Source organism: Meles meles, chromosome 7, assembly GCF_922984935.1.
Source record: "Meles meles chromosome 7, mMelMel3.1 paternal haplotype, whole genome shotgun sequence".
NCBI classification, from domain to species: Eukaryota; Metazoa; Chordata; class Mammalia; order Carnivora; family Mustelidae; genus Meles; species Meles meles.
This window is the reverse complement of record NC_060072.1, coordinates 24307110-24319467: the sequence shown is the minus strand read 5'-3', so window position 1 is coordinate 24319467 and position 12358 is coordinate 24307110. Positions and strand designations below refer to the sequence as shown.

General features: G+C 37.7%; 1 protein-coding gene and 1 pseudogene across 1 annotated transcript in view; one reads left to right on the top strand and one right to left on the bottom strand.

Annotated features, from left to right (window-relative positions):
• Nucleotides 1–12358, top strand: part of CFAP54 (cilia and flagella associated protein 54) — a 309373-nt gene that overhangs the window by 185766 nt on the left and 111249 nt on the right. The window contains exons 40-44 of the mRNA XM_046012575.1: nucleotides 1296–1448; nucleotides 3370–3564; nucleotides 5541–5628; nucleotides 5932–6126; nucleotides 11072–11138. Of these exons, the coding sequence (XP_045868531.1) occupies nucleotides 1296–1448; nucleotides 3370–3564; nucleotides 5541–5628; nucleotides 5932–6126; nucleotides 11072–11138 (698 nt within the window). The remainder of the gene's footprint in view (nucleotides 1–1295; nucleotides 1449–3369; nucleotides 3565–5540; nucleotides 5629–5931; nucleotides 6127–11071; nucleotides 11139–12358) is intronic.
• LOC123947725 lies at nucleotides 9216–9367 on the bottom strand (annotated as a pseudogene).

Here is a 12358-nt window from a genome sequence, read left to right as displayed (position 1 = left end):
GCTTCAGGTCTCCAGAAAACCCCTCTTTGTTCAATGGGACTGGCCATGTCATCCCGTTGCACCCTGAATTATCACCCTGACTCCTGCTTCCATACTTCTCCTTGTACACACTAGCTCTGTGACTCAAGAGAAACCACCAGATGTCTCTATGCCTTATTTTCCTCATCTGTAAAATGAGGATGTAATGGTACATACCTTTTATGTTGTTTTTGGGATCTGATGAGATCATCACAATAAATTATATAAAATAGTTCTGGTATAGGGTAAGTACTCAGTCAACATCAGCTCTGCTTACTCTTGCCTCCTCCTTCCTAATCGAATCTTCCCTCTCCGCTAAGACATACCTGGCCTGCCCTCAGGCATGAAATCTTTCTTGCACTTCCTTTCCTCCCCCTACTGCTGCTCTCACTTCTCTCGCCCTCGTTTTGGTACATAACCAGAAATGCTCTGTGAATGCGAGTTTAATACTCCAGGACCAGAATGCTTCATCTCTCCAGCTAGACTGTGAACTCTGCAGGGCAAATGCCATGCCTCTTTGCCTCCCGTGGCCCTGTTCCCTCGCAAGCTGCTGTACTACTCTCAAGGCCTCAGATTTCACAGGGGCCATTCACCCGTTCAACTTGTTGAAGAAGTAAATTCTTTTGTTATTTTATCTGTATTATCTGAAGCTTGTGTTCCTTTTCTCTTGTGCACGGTGTGTGGCTGAAAATCTGAAGCCTGGTTCCAGGGACTGCCACTTCCTCTCCAGGGACCTCGTGGTCACCCTCTGCCAACATCTCCTCTTTCCGCCCAATTTTTTTTCAAGACTGTTTTTAGTTCCCCTCCCTTTTATGGCCTCATCTTCCTTTCCTCTGCATCCTCCAATATTAGAAACCCATCTTTCCCTTCTCTTAAGAGAGCACTTACCCACCCAGGCTTCTTTGTTTCTTCCTTTCGTCTCTTTCCCAAGGCACCTCTGCTTTGAAGAGGCTGCTGAAAAGGAGTAGATTATTTCATCTTTTATGATCAGCAAAAGAAAAAGTAGGAGGCTTCATAAGGAAAATTGGCAAGATCTAAAGTTATTTGCATTTCATAGGAATCAAAAGTTTTCTAAGTTTTTTTTTTTTTAAAGAACTTTCAAATATACCACAAAAAAATTGATCTGAACGTTGAAACACCTGCTGCAAACCTGGGGACTTTGAATTTAGCAGCTTTAGTTTGGGACCAAGAAATTCTCTGAATTAGAAAGTCTTTTGCTATTAGTTGTTGGCTTGCTGCAGCATTTCATCCCTCGGTATGCTTCCTTTTCCTTTCAGAGTACAGCCATGCCAAAGAGCTTGTCTGTGTGCCTGTGGATGTGACAGACACTTTGAGATGTTTTAGAGAGACCCTGGAAAAATCCAGATATCACAACAGATCAATCCGACACAGCAGAAAATTGCTTTCGTTATTCCTTGCACAGACACAAGGTAAAATTCTTGGCTCTATATCCCTTGCTCTTTATTTCTGGGGCGGGGGGGACACCACCCTGTGGATCTACCATATTCTGCCTTAGGCCCTTTATTTCCCTACTGACATGCCCATTCCCTGCTGCCCTTCACTCTCTTCTTCTTGTCTGGTGGATCACAGCTTCTCTCTTACACACTTCTTTCCAAAGACTGTCTCACTCATCTGCTTTCATGCTTTCTGTGAAACGAGCATACTCCTTGAGCAGATATAGAAAGAGTATTTGTTAATTTTTTGATACATTCTTACCTATCTCTTTGCAAGTATGGTACTATAGTCTTTTAAAAAAATTTTCGTAAATAGATGACTTGATTCCTGTTGAATTAACTAGAACCTATTACCAAAACTCTACTTAATCAGTGTCAAGGAAATAGATGCATTTTAATTTGAGCATCAATAAGATTTCTTATGAACACCATAGATTTTGATCTTAAATATTTCTTTTAGCTTAAAACAAGATATTCACTATCATTGGTTACATCACATTAATTTGTTTTCTCCCTTCTCAACATTTATTGATTTGTGAACTCAATCAGAGCAGGGCTTTGAGTGGTTAAGTGGTAATAATTTTAGGTGGGGAAAAATCTTGACTTAGGTATGTTTGGGTCATTAAAAATTTATTTAAAATCCTAATATATTTTTATGATCCTTGCTATTTAAATTTATTGGAATAATAAAAATAAGCTTAAAGAATAAACTTTAAAAAGTTAAAATACTTATATTTTAAAGTTATTAAAGATAGATTTAAATGTCAACCTAAGCTGCTAATACTCACTGAAGTGATCTTTCAGAAATTTGCTCAAATCTTGTTTTTACAATCACTGACAGAAGTTTTATTTATGTGTGTCTGTATGTATGTATGTGTGTATTCGTTGTTGTTACTGCCCCTACCACTTACCCCAGAATCACACTTGCTATGCCATGTACCCACAGATTTTGGTTGTATTGCCTATAGACTCATATTATATTAAATTAGCTCTGTATGTTATGTTTAAACTTCTTTCAGTTATGGCATATATTAGTAATGGTTAAGGGCATGGATAAAAAAAACAAATATAATTTGGATTACATTGGTTCACCCTGAATCTCACTTGGTGTTAATGTATTTTCAGCAGTTTATCCCCAGTCCTTAGGCTGCAGACTTCAAACTCCACATTAGCTCCTCTTCCTCTGCAGCTTTTGACTACTTCCTCTAGAATAGGCTTCCTTTCTTTCTTGTGTGTTCTCTGATCTTATAAAGAGAGCGATTCTTTCCCACTTTCCCCCCTTAGGTCAGAACTAACTGTGTGTTGCTTCTAACCCAGAGGTCTCTGCCCCAGAGGCACACTAACATCTTACTGTTGGAAGCCCTTAAAAAAAAAAGCAAACCCAAACCATGTAACTTTAAGCAATCCCCACGAGAAGCAAAGCATTATCTCAACAGTACTTTCTGGCACAGTGCCCCTCTGTAGTGTTTTTTATGAAATAACAGGTAGAGAGCCCATCCACACATACCTGAGCTCCTCAGAAATGATATTGGATACTGAGTTTAAGGAAACAGTGTCCCTCAAACTGCAAAGAAATCTCAGCTCTACACAGAATTTTTCTTTTTTTCCTCCCTGTCAATTTCATCTACGTTTTTCCCTCCTTGTCATCTTCCTGTCTCCTTTTGAAATTCCTTTTTGGGGGTGCCTCAGTGGCTCATTTGGTTAAGCATCCAACTGATGATTTTTGGCTCAGGTCATGATCTCAGGGTTGGGAAGCAGAGCCCTGTGTCGGGCTTCACATCTGTTGTGGAACCTGCTCAAGATTCTCTCCCTTCCTCTGCCCTCCCCCACCCCCGCTTGTTCTCGTGCTCTCTCTCTAAAAAAAGTAAATAAATTTCTTTTTTCCCCATGAATTTAGGAGATAAAGGAGGAATAAACAATTTGAAATTTACTACTGGGAAGGTGGAATTTTGCCTGGGGACAGAAGAGATGCATATGCCAACACCCCCCAACCTCTCTCAGGAGCACTTCAGAGTTTTCAGTTCAGTGGAGAAAAGTAAACTTCCCTCTTCGCAACTGGGACTCGTAATTTCTTCTTATTACGAAACTATTGGTAAGAGTCATTCATTATATATTCATTTTCAGGAGGATCTTACACAAAATGTTGCAATTGCCTTTGGGCCTGAAATGCCACCTTGAAAAGTCAGATGAAAGAACCTAAAGATAGAATCTTGTAGGCAGTGCCAGAGCAGTGTTGGGACAAGAGACATCCAGCCCCTCCCATTCTCCACTCTCTCAGCCTGGGCTGTCATCATGGCAAGGTTCTAGGCCCCTCTTCTGCTTATCCTCCTTTGAATGAATCTGTGAACCCCTTGTTGGAATGTGGCCACTGTTGTGTTCTTTTGCTCTGCCCTAGCTGATCCCGCTTTCCTTGTCTTTCTGTTTGATTTGGCTTTTCTCCAAATTCAGCAGTATATATTCAATCCGTGTTGAGTATATATCAATCCATCCCCCTTTTTTATTTTTATTTTTTTAATTTATTTTTTAAAAGATTTTATTTATTTATTTGAGAGAGAGAGAGTGAGCCCAAGCAGGGGGAACAGCAGGCAGAGGGTGAGGGAGAAGCAGGCTCCCTGCTGAGCAAGGAGCCCAATGTGGACTCAATCCTAGGATCCTGGGATCATGGCCTGAGCCGAAGGCAGCCATTTTGCTGACTGAGCCACCCAGGCGCCCATCCCCTCCTTTTTTTTTTTTTTGGTAGTAACAGACATTTAATAATTCCCCCCTTTACTCCCTGAAACAAAATGCATATTTAATATAGTCTCTTTATACACATTATTTAATCAATAAATATAAAATAAATAAATATTTAATGAAATAAATACTATTTAATATGCTAAATATAAAATAAAGACTAAATAATATTATTTTGTAACAAAACAATCTATTTGTGGCACTTAAGTGCTCAGGTACTGGAAAGTCTAGTGAAGCAATCAGATGCTCATATCCTATGTGCTGAATCACCATGAATGTTATAGCTACAAATACAGACTGAAACAGCTTTATTGTATTGATGATGCAAGTACTATCAGCTCTGTTAATTTTCGTAACAGTGTTTTTCTGAAATGGCAAATCTAGATGCAGTACACAATAAAGCACTACAGCAAATGGTCGCATTTCTGGAAAATTCAGAGAATTTTGAAAACATGCAAAAATGCCCTATTTATATGTAAAATGAAGTTACAGGTTAGACTCAGACAATTATAAATTGGTTTCTCATCTTTTTCTTCACTGTGGAGGAAGCTTGTGTGTTACAGGCCATCCGGTATCTCTGGTCTTCACTGACAAAATGCCAGGAGATGCACCATTGTGACACCTAACAAAAACTTCCTTACTTTTCTAAAATACCCTGTAGGAGGCAGGACTGCCCTCATTATAAACCACTGCCTTGTTGGTTAGTTTCGTTTTGTTTTTTTTCTAGACATCTCTGAATGTATACATTTATCAGAAAACCAAAAAAAAGATTTGGATGCTATTAAAGATGTGCTTTTTTTTGCATTTGGGTAAAGGAAAAATCTGACAAGCTGTGATCTTGTCCCATCCCTGCTTAAAAACAAATACTTCGAGGCTTCCCATCTGCTATAGAATAGCGTCCACATTTCTCTACCAGGCATTCAGATGCCTCCATAAGCCTACCACTCTCTCCTTCTTCACAGTCCGAAGAAAACCATAAAAAAAACCAAAAAACAAAAAAACAAACCCCATGTCTTGTCCATATACTCCTCACCCGTTCTCCCTAGCACAGCTTTTCTGAATTTCTCTTCGACACCACTTCCCCCCGCCTGACTCTTATTCCACTCTCTCCACATTTCCTCTCTCTCAGATCCAATCTCTTCTTCCACTATGTTCAGGTAGAGTATCATTTGCTCTCTTTCTGCATATATGTCAGGAGACCTGGGAAGACAGTGTTAGCTTGCAGTTTGCTTATCTACAAAATTAAGAAATAAATGCAGTTTAAATAGTCTTGAGAGAGTGAGGAAGATACTTTCTAGGAACTGACATTTGTTCTTCTACTTGATTAAAATACAGATGTTCTCCAAGTCAGCCATCAAAGAAGTCTTAAAATTCAGGCATTGCATGAACTCGGAAGCCTTCTCGTCTTTGCCGAAAAGAAAAGGTAGATTTTTAGGAGTCAGCGGAACAAGGGAAACTTTTTTTGGTTGTTTGTTGGAAAGCATTTTTAAGTATTATGAAAAAGTTGTCTTTCATAAATTTTAGTTCTTCAATAATATTCCATTACTACATTTTATTCACTAAATGCTACCTGAGAGGAACAGTTATGAGAAGTAAATAGTATAGGTTGATTCTCTATCATTTTAATTAAAATACTTCTTCAGTGCATTTGCTTCCCCTTTTGGAAGATAGATTTAATAACGTGGACTATGAAAAACATGTGCTTGATGCTCTGTTGCTCTTTCAGGGCTGCCTTTAGATGTTGGTGTCAAGCTCTTGATGACATATTCAAAAAAGAAGATGTGCTGTATACGTGGAAAGAGTTTGGTACCTCACTCACCAATTCATCTCCAGGTTCCAAAGATTATAGTGAGGAATTCCTGTCAAGAGTTGGCATTTGGGGATGTTTGCAAGGAGCAGTCATATCAGCAAAGATAGCACAGTGAGTGTGGCAATGGAATAATCTTCCTTTGGTGGGGGCCCACTGTGCCATGCGGAGCACCATGCTTCAGATGCATGGGATTCTTGGACAGCTTTGTCCATATCATACAAAACTATCCAGTTGACTTATTTGTGATGTTTGTTATCTATGGCCATCTCCTCTCCCCATACCCCTGGAATGTGGGCCTCACATGGGCACAGATCTTTGCTTGTTCACTAGTATATCCTGAGTGTCTGGCATGGAGTTGGCATTTGATTACTACTTGTGGAATGAATGAGTGAGTGAACAGTTGGTATGAAATCAAGAATAACGGTGTGGAGGCAGGCCAACTTCGATCTAATGTAAGGATCTCCTACTAACTCTGGGACCCTTGGCTCACTGCTCATTCTCTCTGAGCCTCAGTGTTCTCATCTGTAAACTGTAAATCTCAGTGGCAAGAATTACATGACATACTATATTAGTTTGCTAGGGTTGCCATAACAAATGACCAGTTTGTAGGGAATTTATTGTCTCACAGTTTTGGAGGCTTAAATTCTTAGATCAGGGCATCAACAGGTTTGGTTTCTTTTGAGGCCCCTCGGCTTGTAGATGGCTGTCTTCTTGCCATGTCCTTACATGGTCTTCCCTCCATATATACCTATGTCCTAATGTCTTCTTACAAGGACATCAGTCATACTGGATTAGAGCCCAGCCTAGTAACCTCATTATAACCTAATAACCTCTTTATAGGCCCTATCTTAGTCACATTCTGACATTATTGGGGGTTAGGACCCCAACATATGAATTTGGAAAAGGGGGGACATAATTTAGGTCATAACACATACTGATTATTTTACTAGTTCTGTAACAAATTACCACAAAATTCATGGCTTAGAACAACATGGATTTATTCTCTTACAGTTTTGAGGGTCAGAAGTCCTAAAATCAGTGCCTTTGCAGGGTTGTGCTATCCTCTGAAGGCTCTAAGGAAGACTCTTCTTCCTGGTCTTTTCCAACTTCTGGAGGTCTCCTACATTCCTTGGCTCATGGCTCTGTGTTCTGTCTTTGGGATCAACAGCCTGTTATCTTCTTCTTTCTCTCTCCCTGACCTCTGCTTCTGTGTTCATCTCTCCTTCTCTTACTGACTCCCCTGCCTTTCTCTCATAAGGACCATTGTAATTACATTGAACCTAACCTTAATTTAAATCACATCTGAAGTCTTTTTTTTTTTTTTTTTTTTTGCCATGTAAAGCAACATATTCATAGGTTTGGTGTATTAGGATAGGGGTATCTTTGGGGTGGGGAGCATTATTCACCCTACCACGCTTAACATATGTGAAAGTCTGTCACAGTGTCTTTTTTTTCTTCTTTTAAACTTACTGTTTTTTTTAAAAAAAGTTTATTTTTTGAAAATTCTTTAAAATTAAAAACTAATTAATATATAATGTATTATTAGTTTCAGAGGTAGAGGTCAGTGATTCATCCATCTTATTTAATACCCAGGGCTCATTACATTAATATCCTCCTTAATGTCCATCACCCAGTTACCCCCTCCCCTCCCCCCCCTCCAGCAACCCTCAGTTTGTTTCCTATGATTAAGAGTCTCCTATGTTTTTTTTTCCCTCTCTGATTTCATCTTGTTTTATTTTCCCCTCTCTTCCCCTATGATCCTCTGTTCTGTTTCTTAAATTTCACATGAGTGAGATCATATGATAATTGTCTTTCTCTGATTGATGTATTTAGCTTAGCATAAATACCCTCTAGTTCCATCCACATCATTGAAAATGGCAAGATTTCTTTTTTCTGATGGCTGAGTAGTATTCCTCTGTGTGTGTGTGTGTGTGCCACTCTTCTTTATCCATTTATCTGTTGATTGACATCTCAGCTCTTTCCATACTTTGGCTATTGTGGATATTGCTACTATAAACATTGGGGTGCAAGTGCCCCTTTGGATCACTACATTTGTATCTTTGGAGTAAATACCTAGTAGTGCAATAGCTGGGTCTTAGGGTAGCTCTGTTTTTAAGTTTTTGAGGAACTTCTATACTGTTTTCCAGAGTGGCATTCCAGCTTGCATTCCCACCAACAGTATAAGAGGGTTCCCCTTTCTCCACATCCTTGGCAACATCTATCATTTCCTGACTTGTTAATTTTAGCCATTCTGATCAATGTGAGGTAGTATCTCATTGTGGTTTTTGTCTGTATTTCCCTGATGCCAAGTGACATGGAGCATTTTTTCATGTATCTGTTGGCTATTTGTATGTCTTCTTTGCAGAAATGTCTGTTCCTGTCTTCTGCCCAGTTCTTGATTGAATTATTTGTTCTTTGGATATTGAGTTTGATAAGTTTTTTAATAGATTTTGGATACTAACCCTTTATCCAATAAAACATTTGCCAGTATCTACTCCCATTCTGTCCATTGTCTTTTAGTTTTATCTTTCCTTTGCTGTGCAGAAGTTTTTATCTAGATGAAGTCCCAGTAGTTCATTTTTGCCCTTGTTTCTCTTGCCTTTGGAGATGTATATAGCAAGAGGTTGCTGTGGCTGAGGTCACAGAGGTTGCTGCTTGTGTTCTCCTCTAGGATTTTGATGGATTCTTGTCACACAGTTAGGTCTCTCATCCATTTTAAGTCTATTTTTGTGTATTATATAGCAATACAAGCCTTTCTCAAGAAACAAGGAAGTCTCAATTATACAACCTAACTTTACACCAAGGGAGCTGGCAAATGAACAGCAAATAAAACCTAAACCCAGCAGTAGAAGAGTATTAATAAAGATTTGAGTAGAAATCAATGAAATAGAAACCAAAAGAGCAGTAGAACATATCAATGAAACTAGGAATTTGTTCTTTGAAAGAATTAGTAAGATCGATAAACCCCTGGCCAGACTTATCAAAAAGAAAAGAGAAAGGACACAAATAAATAAAAACATGAATGAAAGAGGAGAGATTACAACCAATACTGAAGAAATACAAACAATTATAAGAACATATTATGAGCAACTATATGCCAACAAATTGGGCAGTCTGGAAGAAATGGATGCATCCCTAGAAACATATAAACTACTGAAACTGAAATAGGAAGAAGTAGAAAACCTAAACAGACCCATAACCAGCAAGAAAATTGAAGCAGTAATCAAAAATTCCCAACAAACAAGAGTCCAGGGCCAGATGACTTCCAGGGGAATTCTACCAAACATTTAATTAGCAATAATCGTGCCTCGGGTAAACCTCATTGGCTACAGTACTGCCACTGCGCTAAGCTTCTGCCAAATATTTAAAGAAGAATGAATACCTATTCTTCTGAAGCTGTTTCAAAAAACAGAAGTGGAAGGAGAACCTCCAACTCATTCTTTGAGGCCGGAATTACCTTGATTCCAAAACTAGACAAAGAACCCACCTGAAGGAGAATTATAGACCGATATTCCTAATGAAGATGGGTGCTAAAATTCTCACCAGGATACTAGCCAATAGAATCCAACAATACATTAAAAGGATTACTCACCATGATCAAGTAGGATTTATTCCTGGGCTGCTAGGATGGTTCAACATCTGCAGATCAATCAACATGATACATCACATTAATAAAAGAAAGGACAAGAACAATATAATCCTCTTAATTAATGCAGAAAAAGCACTTGACAAAATATAGCATCCTTTCTTGATTAAAACTCTTCACAGTGTAGGGATAGAGGGAACATACCTCAGTAAAAGACATATCATAAAAGCCATGTATGAAAAGTTGATAGCAAATATCATTCTCATTGGGGAAAGCTGAGAGCTTTTCCCCTAAGGTCAGGAACACAACAGCGATGCCCATTCTCACTAGTTTTGTTCAACATAGTACCAGATGTCCTAGCCTCAGCAATCAGGCAACAAAAGGAAATAAAAAGCATTCAAATTGGCAAGAAAGTCAAACTCTCACTCTTCACATGAAATGATACTTCATGTGGAAAATCCCACAGACTCCACCCCAAATTACTAGAACTCATACAGGAATTCAGCAAGGTGGCAGGATATAAAATCAATGCCCAGAAGTCGGTTTCATTTCTATACACAAAAAATGAGACAGAAAGAGAAATTAAAGAGTTAGACCAATTTATAATTGCACCAAAAACCATAAGATACCTAGGAATAAACCAAACAAAAGATGTGTACTCAGAAAACTATAGAATACTCATGAAAGAAATTGAGGAAGACACAAAGAAATGGAAAAAAAACATTCCATGCTGATGGATTGGAAGAACAAATATTGTTAAAATGTCTATGCTTCCTAGAGCAGTCTATACATTCACTGCAATTACTGTCAAAATATCATCAACTTTTTTCACAGAGCTGGAACAAATAATCCTAAAATTTATATGGAACCAGAAAAGACCCCATCTGACATTCCCAAAGGAATGTTAGAAAAGAAAGTTGGGAACATCACAATGCCAGACTTCAAGCTCTATTAGAAAACTGTTGTCAGCAAGAAAATATGGTACTGGCACAAGAACAGGCACATAGATCAATGTCCCAGTGTCTTATACCTAGTTAGCACTGACAGATATTTTAGAGACTTGAATAATGTGAGAAATTTAAGAAGTATGGAAGGAGTAGAGGTACAGGTTTCTTTCGCCTTTCCAGGTACAATTTTAGCTTATCTATAGGGTGTGGTGGGCAAAACATGCATAGTATCTTGATCTGTAGAGAAATTTAAAAATAATTCTATATATGGAAAGAAATCTAGAAGGAAATTAGCCAAAATGTTACCAGTAATCATGTTTAGGTGGTAGGCTTATTGGTGATATTTCATTTTGTTTTTTATGTTTTTTTCCTGTGTTCTAGATCTTTCATAAATGTGTAGCTATTTTAGAATCATAAAGTCTATTTTAATTTTGGAAAATCTATAAGTGTTAGAGATAAGTTATATAAAAGTATTATTGGAAAATTGTCTATGAATCCATTTCTTTTTGTTATACTTATTTAGATTTATTATGATCTCGGAAGTTGACAAGAGAACCAACTGTTGCATTTTATCTGCATTACTCTTTCAGGTAACACTTTATATCTTCTGACTAGTGACCATTTGCTCCAAAAATAAAGAAAGTGCAGTGGCTTATCATAGTAAAAAAACTCACAGGTAGGAAGATAGCACGGAGCTTGATGAGGTATCATGAATCCATCTTTCCTTCACTAGCTGAAGGTCGCATTTTCACCTTGAATATTCAGCAGAATTTTTCTCCTTCAGACTCTGGAAGGAATTTTGCGGATCAGGAAAGTGAGTCTCTAATCATTAGTAAGACTGTGTTGCTACTGAGCTGTGAAGCCAGTCTGTTTGACTCCAAATGGTGACTTTAGGTTACCTCATCTCTAGATAAAGTTTTGCTCGACTGTACAATGTGAAGTATACCATATAATGAAAGCAAGAAATAAGCTGAAGACTACAAAAGTAGAGTGTTGGCAGCTCCTAGAATTTTGGTTTGACTTCATTGAAGAAGAAAAGAGCTTTAATCTGAAATACAAGACACTTTGAGATACAGGGATGAAGCCAGGGGCCTTTGCAATGTACTAAAGGTTCTGTTTACCTTGAAGGGTGGACACCCATGTTCTGTGTGTCAGAGGCGGCTGATAGCTTATGAAATGTAGATAGAAAAGCTCTCTGGAAAGCCTTTTCTGAATGTAAGGCCACACTTTTCAGTTTTCTTATGTTTCATGCACCTCTTGCCTGTGCTTTAAAGAGAGGAGGTAGAAGAGGCAAGAGTGCAAAGGGAATGATAATCGGATATTGACTCCCTATATTGCATTCTTGACTGTCTGATACTGCTTGTTCTTGAAGATAATGCTATTGTTTTAAAAAAGAAGCAATTTAAAAAATTAAATTTTTGCTTACTATGGGCATAATTTTCTAGTAATAATTGTACTTAAAAGCTGGTAGAATTTATTTTTTAAATATTAATTTTTTATGATTTTAAAACAGATTGGTAAAATTAAAAATGTAAACAACTGCACAGTATTTTAGAGCAGGTGCCTAGTCATATTCATAATGAGCAATCTGATTAAAATTATTTTCTGGTATTTACATTAAAATAATTTCATAATGCATGTCATCAGTTAATGTTAATTATTTAAGATAACATCAGAAACACTCCTAAATATAAAATTTGATTTTGTGTATCAATTTTGTTTCCCAACATTGAATACGGTGTTGGTCATATAAATTACCTAAGAAATATTGGCAAAATTAAACAACTCATCTTTTTACTTAATTCATTAA